The following is a 24,767-nucleotide window of genomic DNA, read 5'->3' as shown; positions in this document are numbered from 1 at the left end:
TTTTTTGAAAGATACACCAATTGAAACAAAAAAAGATCCATTTCAAGTGATACATTCCGAATTTCAGTGTGTGAACAATTTGAGGGTCCGGATGGGATATTCAGAATAGATAGTAATATAAAAATGCAGAATAAATGGCTCTATGAAAAATAGAGACAAACAGACTAGAAAAGTATATAATTCAGTAATAAAAAGTACAAACACAGAAATACTAAACTCTGAGGAAAATTCAAAAAAGGGAAAGTCCCAAATCAAATGGCAAAATCAATAGTTCAAACACATCAGACGAATTGATAACAACTGTCATATTCCTGACTTGGTACAGGCATTTTCTTATGTAGAAAAATGGTGGATTGAACCTGGTTTTAAAGCTTTCTAAACCTCTCACTTGTATGAAAGTCGCAAATAATTCCTTTATATTGACAACGAAGGATCACTCCCACCCAGACCCCCAGATATGAAAAGAACAATTATGAGACGACGACATAATCTGATTGACTAAACTATTACGAATCATTTATCTAATTCTCAAAAGGCCTTCGATGTACAGATTTATAAGGATTTAAAATAATAAATGACCATCTGAGCGAGATCAATTAAGTTAATAGATCTTGACTGAACCTGTTTGAAACTGATTATATAAAAAGTAATTTGGTCAAATGTCAAACCGTCAAGAGACTCCAATAGTGTGGTTGTTATTGAATTATATCGTTAATTTTAAACATTGTCAACATTCTTTGCGGAAATGAGATTACAGTGTTCGGAAAGAGAGGACATATATTTGTGATAGAAGCTGAGAGTTTACATGATTTCCGTAAAAATATTTCTTACTATCTTTTATTGCAAATGTCAAAATATACTGTAATACATGTATTAATCGATTGAATGCCTATACATTCTAAAGCTTTATAATTGAATTCACAATAGTTGTTACGTGTTTGAAGCAATAACACTGTTAAATGAATGTTTCCCTCGAGCAAATGACCTTTATCGCATATTAATTGGTTAAAATTTAATTTTTACTTCAAATTTTCTCGTTTTCCGTTACTTTCACAATTGTGACGATTATAAATTTTACCATGTTGAGAAAATTTCACATTTAAGAAATAGATTTCTTTATTGATTGAAAAGAAAAGACAAAATTTGTCAACTGTTCTTCATAACCGTATCATGTACAATACGACTCTTTTGTATACGAAACGCGCGCTGTGCGTACAAAACTATAACTATATTATATTTGATCAGTTTTGTTACTTCTCCAGCTCTCGATAGATAAAATAAAATATCACACTGGCAGCCGTAGTGGAATCTATGTGTAATATTTCCCTTCTTATTCTATGAGATGCTGCTAAATGTTTATTGTAATTTATCAACATCTGCAAAATGACTCGAACTGATGATTTACAAGGGATATAGCTCTTTATTGGAAGTAGACCTCTTTTATGACATTTGTAAACTCGGGCGATATTTAGTCTGATATACGACGTCAAAAACTGTTTATGTTAAACACTAGATGACGTATGTATGTCTCTATTACATACTTCATTTTAGTAGTATATAATAATAAAATGAAGAGTACAGGTGTGTTCTACAATCCATAACAATTGTACTGCATCAGCAACGGCTTTATCAAGATCCGTATCTGTATAATAGCATGTCATCGATATCAGTTACGATTGCAAAGGCTTTATAGGATCCCTTAATTCACCATCTTTATTTTAAAATGCCCTGTAACAAGTCAGGGAAATGGCCATTGTTATATTATAGTTCGTTTTTGTGTGTGTTACATTATAATGTTGTGTTTCTGCTGTGTCGTAGTTCTCTTAAATTTGATGCGGTTCCCATAGTTTTAGTTTAAAACCCAGATTTGTTGTTTCTCTATTGATTCATGAATTTCGAACAGCGGTAATACTGTTAGGCATTTTATACAGTTTTTCAATTAATCACATCGTATCAACACTCAACCTAAATAGATCCTCGGGCAAGACGTTTGTGATTATACTGGTGTTTCGGGTTGAAGCGGATGTGAAATTGAAAAAAAAGATATTTGATATTATCTTTATATGTTGTTGTTAAGACGTGGTTTTTCTGTTTGATAAATGTAAATGAATAACCATTTACTTTGTTAAATTGACGAACATCGTCTTGTACATGTGTTTCTCTCAATTTTAAAATCTTCATTGTGCATTGAAAAGGAGTTTATGAGTTTTGAATATCGGTATACTACTGTTGTTTCATACTTTATACAATATGTGTGAGGTAACTCGTTCTAACATCTACAGTTTAATAAAGAATAATTTGTTCGAATGACGATTTGATTCGCTTATATGTTAACCAAAAGATGGTCATCTGATAAATGCATGTTGACTCCATTCAAAAACTTCTTAGTTAGAAAGAAAAGAAGTTAACTTTACTTTCCGTTGATATGTGATATTCTTTCGTTAAATGATTCAAATTTAGTGACTCTGTTGAAATCATCTATCCTATCGAACCAGAGATAAGGGATTCAGCAGATACATTAAAGTCTGACTCATATATTGACGTACATTTAGAAATTTACAATGGTCGGTAAAAAAACCAAAACTTCTAAGACAAAAGAGACAATTGCAGTTTCCCGATTGTGAACGTTTCATTTCTATGTAGCAACAATGTAGGACCGCCTGCTTACGGAATATATAGCTTCAAATTAATACGATAACATGCTGTCATTTATCATAGACATAAGCTCCAACATCCTCCTCATGTAATGAGAACAAGTGGTCATTAATGAAACGCAAATGTAACAATTACCAAAAAAAAAGGTAAACAGAGGTTAACTTTGAATAAAGAAACTTGTACAACATACCTCCCCAAAACGCAACACCATAAATCTCATAACAAAATGATGTACAATCAAGACAAACATCTTTGAACAACACATGATCAAGAAATGCACATTATGCTAGTCTTACTGGGTAATTGTATATCATTTTGGGATTTGAAAGAGAATAATCATTTTTGTTTTCCCTTATCTTATTTCTTTGAATGTCTTATTATATATTAATCTTATTATTAATCTGTTTGTGTATTTTGTATACACAAACTAGATATTGATTTTTGATCCCTCTTAAAATATACTTATCAAAAGTAGCAGTTTTATAACTAAGTTAACTAGACTAGCATCTCGTCTACGTACATGTATGACTCATGACTGCCGTAAAGATCAAACCGGCTGAAAGGACAAAGCACCGAAGGTTTATCTGTCTGACATCTTTCAACGGTTTAATATAAATAACTTTAAATGATAAGTTTAAATTAGGAATCAAGTTAAAAGAACACATAAGTAAAAACATCGTTAGTTATTGCAATTATTACAGATTATAACATGATTATGGCATATAAGGTTTCCAAGAGTACGGTTTATGATTTAATATCTCGTCAAGACATCGTAGTAATGCGATTTACTAGCATAATATAGGTGTAATTAGAGGATCAATACTGTTTTAGATTTGTAAATGCAACATTTGTACCTACGTAATCCCTGAAGTGCTTCCTTTTCTGATATGAACTATGGGGAGACGAAATGTATTTGAGAAAATGAAAACTCATGGTTCTAAAACGAATCACCATAGTAAAACGACAAAACAAAACAAAAACAACGACTATCAGATAAACAACAGTTATAACAGAACGTAACATCGAAAACTAATCACATAGCAAGACCAATATTACCAAACCCGATGAATCCAGGGGATGAAGGAATAGTATAAAATAAGATCATGATTTGCATGTGTTGTCTCATTTGTTGTTCATGTAAGTACACAAATGCTATGTCGGACGCAAAGATAAGACACCGGGATTACAGTTTCGCAAAAGTTAAAAATAATTGATGTGGTAAACTTATCAAGACAGACATGTTATAAAGATATCGTGTTATGTGTACCCGTTCAATTAAAACTCATTGTGTTGCTCTTCCTTATTGGTAGTTATTATTTGATTGTCAGCTTCATAAACTACAAACCTCTCCAGAGATCATTTAAAGCTTGCTGTTATTTGTGGGGTAAACCTAGGGACTTCTTAGCAAATGAGATCACTTTGTTTTTTCCTTGTAAAGTTGAACTTATCTAAAATGGCATTTGGGCTAAGTATCATTGTATTTTTTTGTGTCTATATTCTTTGGTTTCGTTGTTGCGTGATCGCAAGGAGTGATAAAGAGGTCGTGGGATATATTCCCTACATGACATTTACCGCTTATCACGAATGAGCATTGACATTTTCTCGTCTGAGATATGCATGCCAAGGCTCCGTATTGAAGACCGTACTTTGACCTATGATGGTTAACTTTTACAAATTGTGACTTGGATAGCACTCATACAACATGTTCCCATATCTATGGTCTGATTTATAATTGACGTTATGTATGTGTCTGTTCAAAGCCAGGCGCATGCAATTCAGTTTTTGTAGTTTGTTGCTGAATATCCATATTGTTTTTTTTTTATTATTTGTGCAATCATCCGGCTGTTACAATTTCTCGTTTTAATTGGTTAACATTTGTACGTAAGGTGCTCTTTTTATTACTGAAAATGCGTTATTGGTTTTGCTCATTGTTGAAGACCGTACAGTAATCTAAGTCTATGTCATTTAGTTTTTTATGGAGGGGTGTTTGTTTGAAAATTCTACCACATCTTCTTATTCTTACATAAACATCAATATGCTCATTCAATTATACATGTAACAAATCAGGAATATGACGGCTGTTATCCATTCGTTTCATGTGTTTGAACTTTTGATGTTACCATTTTATGAGGGACATTCCTTTGTGAATTTTTCCTCGGAGTTAAGTATTTTTGAGTTTTTACTAGTTCACATAATCCTAAAATGTATCAGTCATTGAATACGTTATGACCAATTGATAAATATATATACCGATAAACTGACACAGGGGATTTGAAATTTGATTTAATTAGCTTTGAAATAAAATACAAATATAAAGAGAAATGTCTATGTCTAACATCTAGTGTTCCTATTTTGGTTATCTAATATAATTCGGACTGGTATTACAGTATTTCTGGACTTCGTAAGCACATTTTTTTTTCGTCTTCAGATATGTAATGTCCGACTTATTTTCACATCAATATTCAGTTTATAAAAAGTTTTATTTTTCTACATAAAGCCAAAAAAAGTATATAAATTACAAATTAACTATTTCAGTCATATGACCGTATAGCTAATGAAGGTCGTTAAACACCACCATCAACATTCATTCAAAAGACAAGACAAATGTGGGTCATTGTTTTGTTACAAACATGGTCGTTGCAAATATTTTTTCTTGTTTGTTCACGTTGATACCGAAGTTTTGAATGTTAAACCACATTTTATACAAATTATAGTAAACATCTAAAATAAATATTGACTAGTTTAGTAGCCATCACATGTGAATACAATTATATGAAACAGCTAAATCACTGTATGGATTGGCCATATATATCAAGCTTTTTCCTGAGTATTGCTAATCCACATTCGTAACAAAACATTTAAAACACAATTAAAACAAATAATTTAATGGCTCGAACTTATTTGCTCCGAGTTTTGAAAAGTACCGATGCAATACAATAATGAAACTTTACTGACAATGCCTTCATTGATAAAAGATTATTCTTCCTACTCTATTTTTAATTCTAAAGAATCATATTTTGAGTAGGGGGATACACCATTGCGTTATACATACTTACTTTTAATGAAAATGATATGAGAAGAAAACTTACATAAGTTTAACAATGAGTTTGTTGTTGTTAATTTTTGAAGCAAAACAACATCACTATTTTTTTTCTCCATCTTAGTGCCTTTTAAATTTTGATATGCTGTTGTCATTTTCTAAAGGCGTCATGGTCGTCTTAATTTGAGAACAGAATGCCCTCAAAGAAATTTTGATATCTCCTTATTTAAACATTGGTTAAAATATCATAATTTCTGTGTCTCGTAAAAGTGAGAAATATGAGTTATGAATGTTCATATAAATTGACGTAATTCCTCCTCATCCTTTTAAATGTTCAGACTATATGATTAATGAAATATACACGCTGTTGTCTGTGTTGCTGTACTACATTCTGAATGCACGTACATTCCGGGTTTGGCTTCTACGGCTTTATCTACCATACTTGTATCCGTTTCCTGCGCAATCGGTGATCTCAATAAACAACTACACAATTGATATAATTTAGGTGATCGTCGTATAATAGCTTTTCTAAATCCTTCATTTATAAAAGCATACACAAATGGGTTAACACAGGAGTTGGCGTAAGATAGTGTGTGAGCAAATAGTTTAAAATAGTGCATTGAGTCTGTTTTCGGAAATTTCGGGTCAAACTTTATACAAATGGCAAGTATGTGAATAGGTAACCAACATATAGCAAACAGAAAGACAACAATTGCTACCATTCGGGTAACTCGTCTTTTTCTCCGAACTTGTCTTTCTGCCTTGTCATTTTTAACTGAAAGAGCACTGTTTTCTCTCTGAAAAATCCAATTTAAGTTAGACTTATTTCAATGTATATGCAGCCAGAGTATGTTTGGATATTAAACAAAGAGTCAAGTCGGTATAAAGTATAAACATTTAATGAAAGATCAAACGATAATTTTTTTTTACGTTTGATTTTACAATATTGAGGTCGGTGTTTAAGATATGATTATTTAAGTACGAAAGATGATTCTCCTAATAATGTTATGCTTTTCGTCCGGTCATATTTTTTTATTAAAGGTTTTAACATGTTTATATACATGTATTAATTTACGTTTTTTGATTGAGTTAAGTCTGCCAATTGATATTTTATCGTGTGTTTTTCTATGTTGTGATGTTATGCTATTGTTTCAGAAAAAGGGAGAAGGTTTGGATCCATTAAAACGTTTAATCCCGCTGTTTGCACCCGTCCTAAGTCAGGAATCTGATGTACAGTAGTTGTCGTTTGTTTTTGTAATATATACGTGTTTCTCGTTTCTCGTTTTTTTTTTATATAGATTAGACCGTTGGTTTTCCCGTTTGAATGGTTTTACACTAGTAGTTGTAGGGCCCTTTAGCTTGTTGTTCGGTGTGAGTTAAGGCTCTGTGTTGAAGGCCGTACATTGACCTATAATGGTTTTCTTTTTTTTTCAATTGTTATTTGGATGGAGAGTTGTCTCATTGGCACTCACACCACATCTTCCTATATCTATATAATAGTATTTAATATTTTTTAATACTCAAGCAGTCTGACTCTATGATGAGTACTTGAAATTTCAGCGTGTTAAAAATTATATGCATCAATCTACTGGTTGCATTGTATACATAATTAAAACGCGAATATGTATTGTTCTGTTTCTACGTTGAGATGTAAGACTCCCAAAAGTCACTACCGTTTCAGTGGAGAATGTATAAATACAAAGCGTGGCCCAACCGCAATGAATTTTGATTCACGTTATATGTCAAAGGGTCAAGATTGCTTCCATCTGGACTGTTGGCCTATTTTAAGATATAATTAATGTTGTCCCTTTTCATTTAATCTTTGTTCGGAGATAGAATCTAATAATCTCACATTTATCTTGATCCCGCTACTGCAAAGAACCTACCATTTGAGTTTATTATGTATTCGCGTTCTCAATATGCATGAAATATTAGCCACTTGACGTTAAACAGACAACAGTCAATCGCGTTCGATTTGGAATACCTTATTCAGTATCATATCAGATTCAATTAGCACATAGTTGTAATTAAAATTACTAAATTTCAACTAAATTTCAATGCAAAATCATGCTCACGTTAAAAGGTAATGAATCAACAGTTCTATAACCTTGCAGTTTTATCATGAAGACGGTAGACTAAGTATTATTTTATTCTATAGACACTTTTATACCGTTGGTGACCTTCTGCTGTTGTCTGTTCTATGGTCGGGTTGTTGTCTCTTTGACACATTCCCCATTTTCATTCAATTTTATTTTGTAGTAGTAGTGAACATTCAAAATGTATTATTGTTTAGATATCAGACGATAGATATAAGATTAACCTCTTCGTGTATACATTTTGACTGATGATTTATGTTAGTTGAAAGTCGACACGATACTACATGTACCAGTAGCCAAGCACTAAATACCTTTCAAATGCATTAGGTGTAAATTGCATCCCGTTCTTGTTTCATCTTAAGTTTCGCTATTATCTAAATTGATTTCTTTTTTGCTGTGCATATTTTATAAAGCATTTGTTACAAATCAATCGCTGTACATACAAATTTGTATACCATACCTCAAGTCGGTTGTTTTTTCTGTTTGCTCCACTCCATAAATGAAACAAAATACAAGCATAACAGATTATAATGGCTGTAAGCGGCAACACAAATGTTGTCAAGACGACAACTAATGTTACGGCTTTATCAAATTCTAATGACGGCCATTGTGGAATGCAATCTATGTCATCAAAGTTTCCAACTTCTGTTACTTTAGTGTAGATCAAGTATGGACAGCATATTGATAGTGATACTAAAAAATAATTATATAAATGTTTGAATGTAATTTACAGAAATAGATCAGTGTGTTCGTGTGTGTGTGTGTGTGTGAATGTTTTTTTTTTTGTGTGCAAATAACCAAATAAAGGTTTTCAAGCAAGGTATCACAACTTTGATCAACGTGGAACTTTGTAACTATATCTCCAAATGACTACACTATTTGAACATTTCCCTTGAATATATTAAGAATTTGTCAGACTTTGTGGAATAAGATTGGAGGTGTTTATCCATCCATAATCATGATAATCATCTAACGGAAATCAACAAGAGCAAGTCATTACCATTATAAAACTGCTAAAACAACCGAACAGTTACAACAGCCCTTCAACATGTTACGTATTCTATTTTTGTTTAGATTTTTAGATTATGTAGTAATGCTTGTCATTGGTTGTTCCCATATAAAAACAAAAACTACTGAAAGACAGTAATATTACAATATGTGAGCATAGAACTTTTTGTTTGCCCTTTAATAAGTTGTTGAACTCTATTTGCATTCCGTCTTCAGCTCTACAGCTTGTTTCTATGTAAAAAAGTACTACATATTTTGTTTTACATTTCTCATTGCGATGCCTTTCGTAGCAGACTACATTGAATGTGGTAAGGGCTTCGCTCATTTTTGAAAGTCGTATGGTGACCCATAGTTGTGTCATATGGTCTCTTTTGAAGATTTGTTACATTGGAAATCATTCCACATTTCCTAAGTTGATACAACGTACCTATTATAGAAAACTCAGTGAATTTGATATAAATCTTCATCATCTTATCACTTGCTAGACATTAACCATAATATGCCTTGTTGGTAGAGGCATGTTTTTTTCTTCTCCAAATTAATTGCTTAATTCAAAATATTTCTGAAGACAAAAACCTTTAACTTAAAAATGGCAATGAAAACTCCCATAAAAACCTTGTTTCTATATGCAAATATAAAGAGTATTTATTGGTTTTATCAAGGGTGAAAAATGTTTGTTGTGAGGGAGAAAAGGCAACGAAATTCGTCTACTCGCACAGACACTATAGCAAAATTGTCGATGACTGATAATCAAATCTTGAAAATTCATCTGTTTGATGAACTAAAATCAATTTGTTAAATTGTCCATTCACCTGCCCATACTGCTAGACTGATGGCCGAAGCCGTCTTTGTTGACCGCCAGTTCATGGAATCTATAGGATTAACAATGGCATGATATCGGTCCACTGTCATGGCTGACAAAGTTAAACACGTGGCATGTAGAGTAACCTGAAATTTAAAAATGAAAATACATTACCGCCTATTTAAAGGAATAAAACATTTAAAGTTTTTTTCTGCTATTAATATTATGAACATGTCATCCCATAAAAACAAAATTACACTACAACTGAAAAGTTGCACTAATAGCCAGACTATAATGGGTTATTGTTTTCTTTATATTTTGTCTGTTTTGACATTTATTAATCCATTATAAATGTATCAGTGGGCAATTTGTTTAAAAAAAAAAGAAAAAAATAATGAAAAATGAAGCGATTTTCAAACACCTGAAATAAAGTAAATATATTTGATTTAAACAGTTGTTGATAAAACCTCATACTGCTTTTATTATGCATAACTAGATGCTATAATTGTTGAAAAGTACCAATTTCGTTATTTTAAAAGCCTTTCAATTCTTTTAATAGCGCTTTTTTCATGATTGATTGATATTTATTATCCAAGTTCTAAAACATTTTCATCCATAAAATTAGTGACTTCAAATAAAATTTCAGTATTAAAAATTTGAACGGAAAACATTAAAAGCCATTGAAATTTAAAATTCACAGGAAAAAGAGATGATAAAATAAGTATTTCCAACAGCTGATATTAATGGGTATAAGCACGAACGTTATCAATGCATATGTGTGTTAACTAGTGTAAGATCTTCAAATATGACGTATTTATATTAGATATGATGCTTTCTCTAATTAAATGTGCGCATTTATACCGATTCTGACCAGTTTAATTTACCACGTTTATCAAGTTTATATCATGTACTAAGTTCTCGCGATATCTTTTCGACACTTTTTCATTTGCATCGTCCAACAAATCATTAGAAACCAGATTCTATCACTTAAAGCTGCAAGAAATGAAAACAATTAAATGCTGGTCTGATTTTAATATGTTTGATTATTCCAAAAAGATTGCAGTAATGAAATAAAAATTCGCTTTTAAAGGCAAATATGGTTATTGTTGTCAAAATAAGCTAAAATATTAGGGATGAATTATTCACTTGCAACCGAAAAATTCGACCTGATTGAATCCGTATTTAAAATTCACCTTCAATTTCACCCCTTAACCTAAGATGTGTTATGCATGAATGAGTCGTGTTCAATTATTAAAAGGAAAAGAATGTTAACATTGAAAGTAAATGGATTGACTGATTCGATCCACAAAAAACTTGTTCTTATACATGTTAAAACCAATAATTACCATATCTTTAAAGCCAATAATATGAAATTAATCAGACCTACACAAATTCAATTGCACGAATTCACTAGCTATTTATATTTATGTTTATATTCGGTGATATGACCATGATGACCATCGGCGGTCTGCGGAGGTTACCCCGATTGTTAATTAGACTTATTTACTGCACACATAAAATGCTTAAACATATCTATTTCATTGCCCATGTTTTTTTCAAACTTTTCCTAATTTGGATACATGTATACGTTTTGGTATGCCAAAAATCAAATATGAGAATTGGAAAACACAAATTTGCGTATGCCCCTTCAATATAAAAATAACTGAAATAATCGCCAATCAGACAACTATCCACAAGATTAAAAATGGGAAACCCCGTTTAGTACAATAGTTCTCCCCTTTCCATCTTTAAATTAGTGTTTCTTTTACAATTTTCGGTTGATCTCGCATTTACAATTTATTAATATCGAGTGCATGCATATCGTGATCGATAGGGTTATGTAGTATGTATATATCCGATCTTTTTAGATAACATATCCGAAGGGTTTAGTGTGGTTCAGATCTATCATTATCCATGGCCTTTATAACCAGGAAGTAAAGCTAAAGTTAAACGCAAAACAGGGGATGTGGTCATCTTCGCATTGTTCGGTGTTTGCACACGAGGCTTTTTTTTCGATCGAAAGGGGGAGTTAACTTATATACGATTCTTCTTGTATGGATATTACCGTTCTCTCGGCACTATGAACAGTGGTTTAGTCTATGATGCATGATTTGTTTTTATTGGTTGTTATTGGCTTTGAACTTGCTTTCTGTATTTCTTGTCTTTTTGTTGTGGAAATGTTTGAGTATCCTTCAACGTCCACTCTGTGTGTTTTAAGATATATATCTCCTATAGTTAAGCATTTTTCCATGATTTTAATAGTTTGTTCTTGTGTTTTAGGGGAGAATTGGCGCTTTAAAATCAGTTCAATCCGGCCACATTCTTTGTGTATCTGTGAAATGTCAAGAGCTTGTTATTCAATGGTTGTCGTTTGTTATTGTATATCATATTTGTTTTTTCGTTCATTATTTTGTACACAAATCAGGTTGTTAGTTTTCCCGTTTGAAATTTTGTACATTTGTAATTTCGGGTCCTTTTATACCTATGCATTATGGATTTTACTAAATGTTGATGACCGTACGTTGACGTATAGTTAACTGTGTCATTTTGTGTCTTGATAAGAGTTGTCTCATTGGTAACAATGCCGCATCTTCCGTTATGTGTACAAGTGTGTCATTGTTTTGACAGACTGTATATGATCTTTTGCCCCAAAAAAATTCTTTCCTAATCAAAATGCCCTGATATCCCATTTTTATTCCGTAGAACCAGCTTTGCAAAACCAACTTAATATATCTGTTGTGGTGTTTTGAAGATGCATAAAATATTTGCCACTGGAGATTAAACTAACATGAAATGATCTTACACCATATTCAAGAAATTGCAGTTACGCAATTAAACAGAATCATACATTGCAAAACCTAACCTATCTTTCACAAAGGATGAAACTGGATTATAAAGGAAGGAAGGGAATTACGATATTTGATCAAATAATTAATATCTCGCTATAGCTTTCTGACAGGACGTGTCAAAATTTAGATTAAAATTCAGCACAAAATATTCTTAAAACTGTTAGTTTTATTATGTAATTAAATTAGTTGATAGCCAAATAACAAGTTGTATAATAATTCAGGTTAAAAAAAACTTTGGATACGACGTTCAATAGGAAATCAACATAAATACTGATGTTTTACTTTGAACGAACTACTCATCGTTAATACTAAAATTATTGGCGTCGAAAACGAAAGATAAGTTATCTTAAAGATAACTAAAACGATGTGATGCTATTTGTCGTCTCCATAATTATTGGTTTTGAAGACAAAAGATAAGAAAATCAACAAAACCGTTGTTGTATAACTCCCCACGCACACTTTATCATTAATGAGTCCAACTATTTCTTTGTACTGTAGACTGTTATTAAAACTTATCAATTGTAACCACTTTATATCGATAACAATTATCTACTTTATAGTAATTACATTTTTTTTCGCTGTGCTTTCAGTAGGTTTAAAATGTTCCATTACGATGTGTTGATTAACCATCAATATCATTTTGTTTGAAATGAAATTCCACAAATGTTAATTTGATACAATGTTATACAATTTTATGCAATTGCATTCAGGGTAAATACATGTTCGCTGGAATTTGGCGTCATCAATCCTAACTTAACTAGACTATCTGTGGTGGCGAAATCATGACTAGAATTAGAGAAGTGATGCTAAAATTACGCAACACGCACCCGAGCCATACCCGGATGTCATCTTATGTGATCCGGAAGGATACACAGATATTGGAAAGATGTTAATGATCACGTGCATTTTGAATTTATGTTGCTATTATTCTTCGATAAGTCGTTAGTTTTTTTATTTTCCTACACTAAAACAATTTGTACTGTTGGTTATCTCATTTAAATGGTGTAAGAGTTGAGCATGCTTGGGTTTTGCGTTCATCCTCAACAATTGGTCTCAAGTATATATATGTCTCATAGGCAATCATATCACATCACTATATTTCTTATAGTTATATTTCAGAAGTTGTATTATAATTAAACAGCATATACTTAAATACATGGTTTTCTCTATAATATCCTCCGGTACTATATACATGTACATGCATATGCAAACTTCCAAGGAACAGGTACCATCATTAGATACATGTATATAGATATAGGAAGATGTGGTGTGAGTGCCAATGAGACAACTCTCCATCCAAATAACAATTTAAAAATTAAACCATTATAGGTTAAAGTACGGCCTTCAACACGGAGCCTTGGCTCACACCGAACAACAAGCTATAAAGTGCCCCAAAATTACTAGTGTAAAACCATTCAAACGGGAAAACCAACGGTCTAATCTATATAAACAAAACGAGAAACGAGAAACACGTATATATTACATAAACAAACGACAACTACTGTACATCAGATTCCTGACTTAGGACAGGTGCAAACATTGCACGAGTTCCTAACTTATACGTCAGATCATAATAGAAGATAAGAGTCAGAGAGAAATCTTGGTAAATTAGACCTTTTGTCGGAATCATTTGCATAAACAATTAAATCCAGGATATGATATAACCTAACTCAAGTAAAAACTAACATTTCATAATTTATGTCAAATCTGTCCATGGAATAGAATGAAAGACTGCTGGTTAATGCTATTAAAAACTAAGGGCATTAATCATTTAGACATGACATTAAATAATTCATGTGAAATCCTTACGCTGGGGACTAGTGATTATTTTATGTCGAATAAAACGTGCACCAAATGACTGCCTGGTACAATGAAATGAGTGCATTGCATTAACAAAAATCAATTTTAAACGAGATGTGTATAAGAATGGTATTTGTCAAGCATACACAATGCTTGAAATTATCTTTAAAATCCTCGTTTCAAGTATGCAGGTACTGGTTAGTGGCTTCTTTATTGATGTTCATTCTACGTTTTTTGATTAAAATTTTAAATTGATAATTAAAAAGGAAGTTGTATTCTCTATTTTTGTTTTCAAATTTAGTTCATGATTAAAATTATATGAAATTAAAGTCTGTATAAAACGTTTTGTATAATTTTACCTCGACTTTTCCAAATTTGTATTTTTAAGTTTCAAATCTTAAAATTTAGAATGATGTTATTTGTCCTCTATTTTTGCATACTAGTAAATCAAAGATTTTTTGTAAGTTGCTTCTATTTTGAAGCTGGGATGATTTAATTCACTAATAGATGGTGATGAATGGAAAATGCAGAACAATTGAGACGTCTTCCCCGAGACATAATTATGGCGACGACAGATAGCAAACATACCAAACGGAAACCCTTAGCAAGCAATTTGTAGCGATTTCATAAATCTTCCTTTTAAAGCTTCAACAAACAAAAATAAAATATGTTATTCTTTAATAAAGCATTAAGATTAAAAACTTTCATAAACGTGTATATTTAGTAATTGTAATTTTTTTAAACTTGTAATAATACAAATGCTGTTCATGATTTAACATGGATGTCTATTTAACATTCAATGCTAATCTTAAACGCTGAATATATATCATGAAAGTTTATTCTATAATCAGAGCAAACATTATTATATTTTTACATAATAATGCATAATGCATTTCAAAAGATGCAGCCTTTTGTTATGAATGCGAAAACGTGCTGTTACCATTTTTATATTGAGTTAAATATTACAGATTAAAGGTCATAAAAAAACCATCATAAAAATGTATAAAATTGTATATGTCCATACTTCGATTCATAAACAAGATATAAAAAAATGAAATTTGCAATTGCTATTCTTTTGTGATGCAGACTTAGATCACGTTAGTGGGAACTCGTATAGTAAAAGTTATAAAGTTATTTTGTATGTTGACAAATTATCGAAACTATTATTATCATATATTTACAAATATACACTTACAAAAAAATATATCGCTTAAACAAATGAAATCGTTAAAGTTTATTAATAGGGATTTTGTTCACATATGTGATTTCGGAGCCTTCAAACTTGCTATGCAATATTTCAGAAATGCTCGTTGTAGTACGTACGTTGACACATATATGCTAACTGTTACGTCTTGTTGTCTCTTGTGGAGAGTTTTCGCATTGTCAATATTCCTTATTTACTTATTTGTGTTTTAACGTTGTAATTCTGTTATACATGTACATGTCATATCGAAAAGTAGTGGACGGACTAGCGCAAGCAATACAAAACTTTGCAGAAAAGAAAAATATAATCATTTTTTTTAATGTCAGTGTTGCGTAAAAACTTGCGAATACTAATAATTAAAAGCTTCAATTATTTATTTAATGTTTTTCCATTCCCTTTTTCATTCTACAATTTTGCAGTTTTTCGAACTGATACAGGTTTAAAAATATTTTATCTTTTGTCCATTTCATTAATAATAACAATGACTGCAAAGAGAATATGATATAACGTATAATAAAAGGCGACAAATCCCAAATGACCAAAAATACATTTGAAATTCGACTACTACTCATGTTAACCCATTTATTTTTAACAATTAGACAATTCCAGATGATGATAATCAAGGTATGTTTTCATCATGTAAATAAACCACTTTTTTAATGTCAGATCTAACTGATGGCATTAAAGATATCATTTATCAAATGAATATCATTTATCAAATTGAAAATAATTCTGTATTAAAAGAGTCCATGGGGATTTTGTCTCGTTTTGGTTTCACACAAATGCATAGTAAATCAAAATATTGACAGTTGTATCTATTCTAAGGATCAACGTGAAATAACCTTTATAATCAGGGCGATTATTTCATATTGACACATGTTTTATCTAAAGAGGAGATTGCCGCTGGAATTTACACCAAGATGTCATTAAACGTAATTTGATATCCTGTATTTATCATGTTCATCGTACTTTACCTTAAGATAAACACACACATTCCTTGAAGCCTCTCATCTAAACTATTAAAATCTATTCTTTACATTAGTCCTTGTACCTTGGTGAACGTAAGATATATCAAATCGGACTAACGATATCATTGGTGTTTCAAATACAGTTGTGTACTCAACGCAAACAATAAAAGAACAATCTTGATTACATCAGAAATTCAGAAACATTTACAGAGAAATACTAACATCAATACAAACATATGTTAAAACAAACGAGATCTCTAGAGTATTAACAGACTCGTAAGAAATAGTATCTCACTTTATTAGAATTTGTGTTTGTATATATGTTTGAATAAAGGCAACAGTAGTATACCGCTGTTCAAGACTCATAATCCATGAACAAAAAACACAATCGGGGTAACAAACTAAAACCGAGGGAAACGCATTGAATATAAGAGGAAAACAACGACACAACACTAAAATATAACACACACAGAAACGGTCCAAGCATCAGACAAAATCCCACGAGAATAACAAATATAACATCAATATATGTTTATATAAACGTACTTATGAATATAATTATTTTCTGTGACTGTATCTTACATTAATTTGTAGGATCCTTTACTATAGATAATTTAGCTGATCTGTAACAATAACATCTTCATGCCTTATATATCATGTACTGTAGTACGCCGCTAGATTAAAACTGACGTGGAAAGGTAACACATGCCCACCGATGCTCTTTTTTTGAGAGCCCAGGTGGTCGTGTGGTCTAGCGGGACGGCTGCAGTGCAGACGATTTGGTGTCACGATATTACAGTAGCATGGGTTCGAATCCCGGCGAGTGAAGAACCAAAAAAATTTGCGAAAGCAAATTTACAGATCTAACATTGTTGGGTTGATGTTTAGACGAGTTGTATATACGTTATGTACACAGCCATGTATCACCATCATTGATGGCGATCCGATGGATACATCTGTTGTAGGGTTGTCACTGACTCAGACCTACTTATGAATATAATTATTTTCTGTGACTGTATCTTACATCAATTTGTAGGATCCTTTACTATAGATGATTTAGCTGATCTGTAACAATAACATCTTCATGCCTTATATATCATGTACTGTAGTACGCCGCTAGATTAAAACTGACGTGGAAAGGTAACACATGCCCACCAAAAGCTCTTTTTTTGAGAGCCCAGGTGGTCGTGTGGTCTAGCGGGACGGCTGCAATGCAGGCGATTTGGTGTCACGATATTACAGTAGCATGGGTTCGAATCCCGGCGAGGGAAGAACCAAAAAAATTTGCGAAAGCAAATTTACAGATCTAACATTGTTGGGTTGATGTTTAGACGAGTTGTTTATATAAACAATATATAAACAATATAGGTACATAATCGGAAAATATAAAGCGTTTCTCCTTTTTCGTAGCGAATTAAGCACATATTTATGTGTGTACCTGTTACTTGTGCAATAGAAAGCTAATAACAAGATGAATCGTGTTACTTGTATTTATGCTACTAAAGAAGAACTAATTTCATAGAGCCGCATCTCCTCTAAAATCTTACAAAGTCACATAGATAGAACACATATTTTTTGCAGCTCATTTGAAAAGAAGGAATAAGTTTGCCTGCATATTATTTAAAAATCATTAGAGTCCACCACCAAATCTCGTTTAATAAGGTATTTCGAGTTTGGAGACAGTTACATTTTACATATTAAAAACGCTCGATCCAAAAAAGGTAAAATAAATTAGAAAGTGGAACAATGTAGAAAAGCATTTACAAAGGTTTTTTTTCAGTTATAGTTGAGATACAAATTACAACAACTTCAACTATTAGGCTATACACAAGGAAGACGAACGCTACAACTAAATTGTAAAACGGATTTATTTCTATAACTTTGACCTTTTACTTTAACTGTCAGTCGAGCGTCACTGGTGAGTCTTTTGTAGACGACACGCGCGTCTTACGTAAATATTAAATGTTAATCCTGGTTTCTAGGATGAATTTATTTACAACCATGCAATGTATCGATGCCACTGCTAGTGGAGACTTATTTCCCAGAAGGTATCACCTTCCAATAGTCAGCACGTTTGTGTTGACCTGGGTTATCATTGATTTGTTCAGAATTATAAATTAATCGTTGACAAAACTTTAAGTTTTTGAAGTACTAAGGATTTTCTACCTCAGGACCAGATGACCCTAGGCTGTATTTGGCAAAAACGTTTAGTAAATTTTGGTCCTAAATGCTCTTCAACTTCTGACTTCATTTGGCCTTTTAAACATTTTTTGATTCGAATGTCACTGATGAGTCTTTTGTAAACAAAACACGCGTCTGACGTTAATTTAAAACGTTAATCCTGGTATCTATGATGAGTCAATTTACAACCACTAGGTCGATGCCACTTTCGGTAATGATTTATTTCCCCGATGGTATCACCATTCCAGTAGTCAGCACCTTTGTGTCAACTTGAGTTATTATTGATATATTCATAATAATAAGTTAACCTTTAACAAAACTTGAAATTTTTGAATTACTAAAAGGCTTTTCTTCCGCAAGAATAGATTACCTTACCTGTATTTGGCAAAAATTAAGGAATTTTTGGTCCTGAAAGCTCTTCAACTTTGTACTTTATTTGACCTTGTGAACATTGTTTGAATCAAGCGTCACTGATGAGTCTTTTGCAGATGAAACGCGCGTCTGGCGTAAAAATAAAATGTTAAACCTGGTATCTATGATGAGTTAATTTACAACCACTGGGTTGATGCCACTGCTGGTGGAGATTTATTTCCCCAAGGTATCACCATCCCAGTAGTCAGCACTTTTGTGATGACTTGAGTTAACATTGATATGTTCAAACATGTTTAATTATAAATAAACTGTTAAAGAAACTTTTTTTTTAAATACTTAGTCTTTTCTACCTCAGAAATATGTCACATAAGTTGTATTTGGCAAAGCTTTTAGTAATTTTTTGTCCTCAATGCTGTTCAACTTCGTTCTGTATTTGGCCTTTTAAACATACTTTTATTTTGAGTCTTTTGTAGACGAAACGTGCGTTTGGGGTAAATATAAAATGTTAATCTTGTTATTTATGATGAGTTTATCAATATTCTTTATCTATGAATTATCATGATAATAGAGGATTGCACTGTTTGGATAGAGTAATTTAAACTTACTATAAAGTGTCAAACCAATTGACCTTATTATCAGCAATTGGATATATTTGATATTTCGGTCTAAATCCTAACAACAAAATCTAACAATATAATATGGCGACAGCAGGGTTTTGTTGATTTGATATTGCTATTGAGATTTGTATCTATATGTTAATAATCAAATTTCACATTTATTTATTCGTTCATTTATTTAGATATTCTAGGTTTCATATTGATAGAGGTGATTACTATATTAATAATAACAGTTGGCGAGAAATATAGATAATTTAAAGAAAAAAGTGAAAGATTGTACAAATCTGATGGCGTCAATCACGTTTTGTGTATATACATTGAGTTATGAATTGTAAAGAAAATATGTAATGCAGATGTTATATTTCCTTGAAATATGAATCAAGAAACACGTTTCCTTTATCAGTTAAACAAATCAGAAAGTGTTACACAAACATTTACAGATGGTTTGATCTGTCAGTGACAATACGTTCTATTTTTATAAAAAATATAATTGTCACTTTGGAAAGATTGGTATTGATAATCTGCTATAACAACGAGATGATATAAAATTGCCAATGATACATCTACCCTCAAACACTTAAGTATGAAGATATAAATAAACTCATTATGGATACCAGGACTAAATTTTGTATATTCGCCAGACGCGCGTTTCGTTTACAAAAGACTCATCAGTGACGCTCGAATCCAAAAAAGTTAAAAAGGACAAGTAAAGTACTAAGTTGAAGAGCATTGAGGACAAAATTCCTAAAAGTTTTGCCAAATCCAGCTAAGTTAATCTATGCCTGAGGTAAAAAAGCCTTAGTATTTCAAAAATGCAAAATATTGTAAACAGTTAATTTATAAATTTAACCATATCAATGATTATCCAAAAACCACTCAATCCCAAAATCTTATATAGAGACGTTAAAAATTGTGAATGGCTTAAAAAGAACATGAGGATTCAACCTATCTACCAATCCGATATAGCGCTCTATCAGCACAACATAAGACGCCCATGTAAAGGCAGTTGAATAGGGCTTGCATGGATGAATTAAACATAGTAATAGTTTTACATATCTTAAAGGTAAGGACATTGCAGATGATATTTCCAAATAACGAGGTAAGAATCACAATGTAGCAAGAACAATAAATAAAGTTTTCATAAAAATACTTACATATATCATATAGTTAGAAAACTTGCAGATGATATTTCCCAAAATCCAAGTTGGAATCACTATATGTATCAAAGTTGCTGGCACAACAAATAAAATAAACATTAAATCAGCGAATGCCAGATTAACTATGTAAACATTTGTCACAGAACGTTCGCCATAACGTAACATTATATAAATTACAAGGCCATTCCCTATGGCTCCTATCACTATAATAAGACTCCATACGAAACTCAATAATACGACAACTTCAGTTGGCAATGGTTGTTCTCGTAAAGTCTCGTTAAATACAGGTGTTGTGAACGTTAAGTTTGAAGACACTGTTGTCATACTGCAGATCCGAAGATATCTGAAAAAAACAAAAGATAGAGTAAAATATAGTTTTATGTTATTGTTTTATTCGATTCAATAACCGGTTCGAAAAAAAGAAACAAACTACATTTTGTATCCTGTAATAGCTTAAAATACAGTATATATTTTGCATATGGATGGAGACCGTATTGTGACTTAAGTTTTTTACTTCGATGTCAATTGGTCTCTGTTGAAGAGTTGCGCAATTGGATTTTATTTCACGGTGTAATACCTTGGACTATTTTACTAACTAGTATAATAGTCCCAGCTACAAATTCCTAGATTTTTCTCATATTGATTTTAAGTATTTTTACAAAAGCATCTATTTTATGTAACAATTATCCGAAAGTCTTACCACTTAATTTTATAAATTATTGACATTTGCTTGCATGATAGGATTCATTTGTTATGGTTAAAGGTATATATTTAATTTTAGTTATTTAACGAGCAAAGTCTTGTTATCTGGCATATACATATAATCTGTTACAACCAATGGCAAGCTGAAAATACAGTATATGATTTCTCTCACGGTTGACTGCCGTGCTTATAAATCTTTCATCAACTTCATTTGAATTTTCCAGGATAATGGTATCATATACAATGTCTAAACATTTTAGCTTATGAATATTGTTTTTAATTCATGTCCTTATTTTAAAACCCAAACCGATTGCAGCTTTAAAAATTATACAAAAAGATAGTTGAGTTACATTTCATTTTACTTTGATGGACGATTTCAATGATTATTTGCAAGAGCAGAGCATTCTTGATGTAAGGTCAACACGTGTTGTGTGTCATATAAATCAGAAAATAATTTTGGAATCAGTTTTTATATATACCGTAAATATTTATATTAAAGGTTCAGAACACTTTATTTATATATAAGATTGTTTGACATTTTAGACATTAAATGCTAAGGTAATGAAAGAAAAAGTATGCGTGTTTAAAACACGTGTAGCTATCAACATGACGGAAATGTGTGGCAAACACGAACATCAGACGTGTGAAAGTTTTCTTTTGTCAATCTTTCGCGGCTGATTGTGTTTCTTATGTCGATTCTCTCCGATTTCTTCTGGAAAGCAGGGTTTATACGATGTTTATATAATTATTTAATTCATACTAGTCTTCTATGATGAGTGACATATATACATATGATCTATCCATCACCTTCTCAATATATTGCTAGTAGCCGGAGAATCAATGAATAATATTACATTCCGATATGATTAAATTTATCACATATTTTACATGACTTACAGCATTGTATATAGCATTCTGCTGCCAGTGCTGAAATGGTCCTTGTTTATTGTGTGAAATGAAGTAAATCCAAATTCCAATAAAATTATTTCGATTGTATAACAGAAAATTTCATACATGTACATGTCATATGCGGAATGAATAAAATATATTACAATTATAACAGACCTGTTTACACCAGAACAAATAAGTTATGCATTTATCGAAGCTTTTTTTGATTTGTATAATATTTATAGGTGTAAAAGAGGGACGAAAAATACCAAAGGGACAGTCAAACTCATAAATCTTAAACAAACGACAACGCGACGGCTTAAAATGAAAAAGACAAACAGACAAACAATAATACACATGACACAACATATAACACTAAAGAATAAACAAAACGAGCCCCACCAAAAACTAGGGGGGGATCTCAGGTGGACCGGAAGAGTAAGCAAATCCTGCTCCACATGTGGCACCCGTAATTGTAATTGGGCACCACGACGGATGCCAAAATGAAGGGCAGGATCTTCCCATCCTTACAGTGCAAGTGTGACCAGCCCAATCATTTGATGGGGTTCGTGTTGCTCATTCTGTAGATATCGATGTTATGTTGTGTGTACTGCTGTTTGACTTTTCTCTTTTTAAACCATTGCGGTGTCATTTTCTTTTCTATTTTTGAATGTTGCTTTGATATCTGTCGTCTCTCTTTAATAATCATGATAATAGCAGCTTGTATTTTTTCTATGATTTATTTGACTTAATGAATATGCATTTCCAAATCAATTCATAAATCAATCTTTTGTAATACAAAAGACGTGTTTTTCACTGTTTATTATACATTGCTACAAAATAGCTTCTTGCAAGAACACTGTATTATTTAAGAATGAAGAAAGGCATTAGTCAAATATTAGAAAACTATTGGAAAGTTAAATACACTTGACTAATATTCAATAACTTCCACGTAAAATGATAAATCATACTAATAACAAACGAAGAAAATATCAATAGTCATCTAAGATAAGAATGTTGGTGAACATTTACAGAATAGATAATAATAGGCAAGAACACAAAGAATAAAGAAGAAAATTGATAAAAAAATAAAGCATAATAAATGTTTATGTGCTTTAAAAGAGGGACGAATGATACAGGAGAGACAGTCAATATAGAGACTATAAAATGACTGGAAAAAAAATTGTACGAATAGAGACAAATGATTCCAAAAAAAATTAGACTTCCTTCCAGACCCTTTCAGGTGACATCTGAAGAATTAATGCAATTGTGATACTCCATTTGTCGTTAAATTAATAAAAGAACATAGTAGAAATCACCTGTTAAATTCGTAGAAAGAGTTAATTTTTGGAATCTTGAAGACAAAATACAAAATTAAAATAACACTGAGTGGTGTGACTGAAGGGTTGTACTGGATTTACCTTTATTTCACGAACTCACACTTATCCAAAATCTTTCAAGCAGAGGATGAAAAATTATATGGAACCACGAGAAGAGTGCCTAACATGGACCTAAAACAATAGCTAAATTGATTTAAGATCGACCTTTATTAGGAATTTAACCGTAATTACTTAAGGATCATAAAATGTATATACGGCAAATTTACAAAAAAAGGAAGTTACCATGTTGGAAGCGGAAACATTTTGAAAAAAACCCATAGAACTTATAGGCAATTTTTAAAAAGGAAGTTCATCAAAACCCTCAAAAACGCTTTCAATCAACGGAACAAATCAAAAACAACATCTATATTCCAGTTTTGGTACATACATTGACAGATGAAATGTTAGGTTAAATCTTGTTTGATAGCTAGAAGCACTGATTACTGATCTGATGAAACATTTGGGACTTACAGGCCAAACCCGTAGTATTGACTTATCGTTTAAACCTGAAGATATCACTGTAAAATATGTGCATCTAAGAAGCTTTCCTGGATTTATCATCAATAGGAAAGGTCACATCGCAAAATATGTATCAACTTGAATACGTAATGCATTGCATATCAAACGAACCCAGGCAGGTTATCAGACAGTTGTCACTTTGTAAAAATCTTATAATGGAATTTTGTCAAAAACTGCGCTTATATCTATCTAATAAAATGCTTTTGAATGTAAAATTGTAACGTCATTGAAGATCACGTACCAATAAAGAGAGAAACTAATTGAATTCCCTAATTTAATACAAATCTCTGCTTATTTAATATGAAAACTGAAATTGGAGTCACGATGTCCCTTGTTATGTTGAATAATACGACAATTTATTTATTCATTAATATTACTATTTCCTAATGTTCTTTTGTATATTATACAATCGAAATATTTTGTTGTTTCGTATCAAATATATCATAGAATCAAGATTTACCGTCACGTGCTATGAATATATTATTAGCTGATATATTGTATATTTGATCAATGATACTGACATTTTAGTC

General features: G+C 31.6%; 1 protein-coding gene across 2 annotated transcripts in view; it reads right to left on the bottom strand.

The window, feature by feature from the left end:
* Positions 1 to 4,923: 4,923 nt before the first annotated feature.
* Positions 4,924 to 24,767, bottom strand: part of LOC134718853 (galanin receptor type 2-like) — a 33,053-nt gene continuing 13,209 nt past the window's right edge. For both annotated transcript variants that reach the window (XM_063581666.1, XM_063581665.1), the window contains exons 2-5: positions 20,747 to 21,092; positions 9,612 to 9,747; positions 8,252 to 8,484; positions 4,924 to 6,492 (exon numbers count right to left, since the gene is read on the bottom strand). In XM_063581666.1, the coding sequence (XP_063437736.1) occupies positions 6,043 to 6,492; positions 8,252 to 8,484; positions 9,612 to 9,747; positions 20,747 to 21,073 (1,146 nt within the window). In that variant the 5' untranslated portion in view covers positions 21,074 to 21,092 and the 3' untranslated portion in view covers positions 4,924 to 6,042. The remainder of the gene's footprint in view (positions 6,493 to 8,251; positions 8,485 to 9,611; positions 9,748 to 20,746; positions 21,093 to 24,767) is intronic.

Source organism: Mytilus trossulus, chromosome 5 (genome assembly GCF_036588685.1).
Source record: "Mytilus trossulus isolate FHL-02 chromosome 5, PNRI_Mtr1.1.1.hap1, whole genome shotgun sequence".
Classification (NCBI taxonomy): Eukaryota; Metazoa; Mollusca; class Bivalvia; order Mytilida; family Mytilidae; genus Mytilus; species Mytilus trossulus.
Note: the sequence above shows the minus strand (reverse complement) of the source record. Positions and strands in the feature narration are given on the sequence as shown.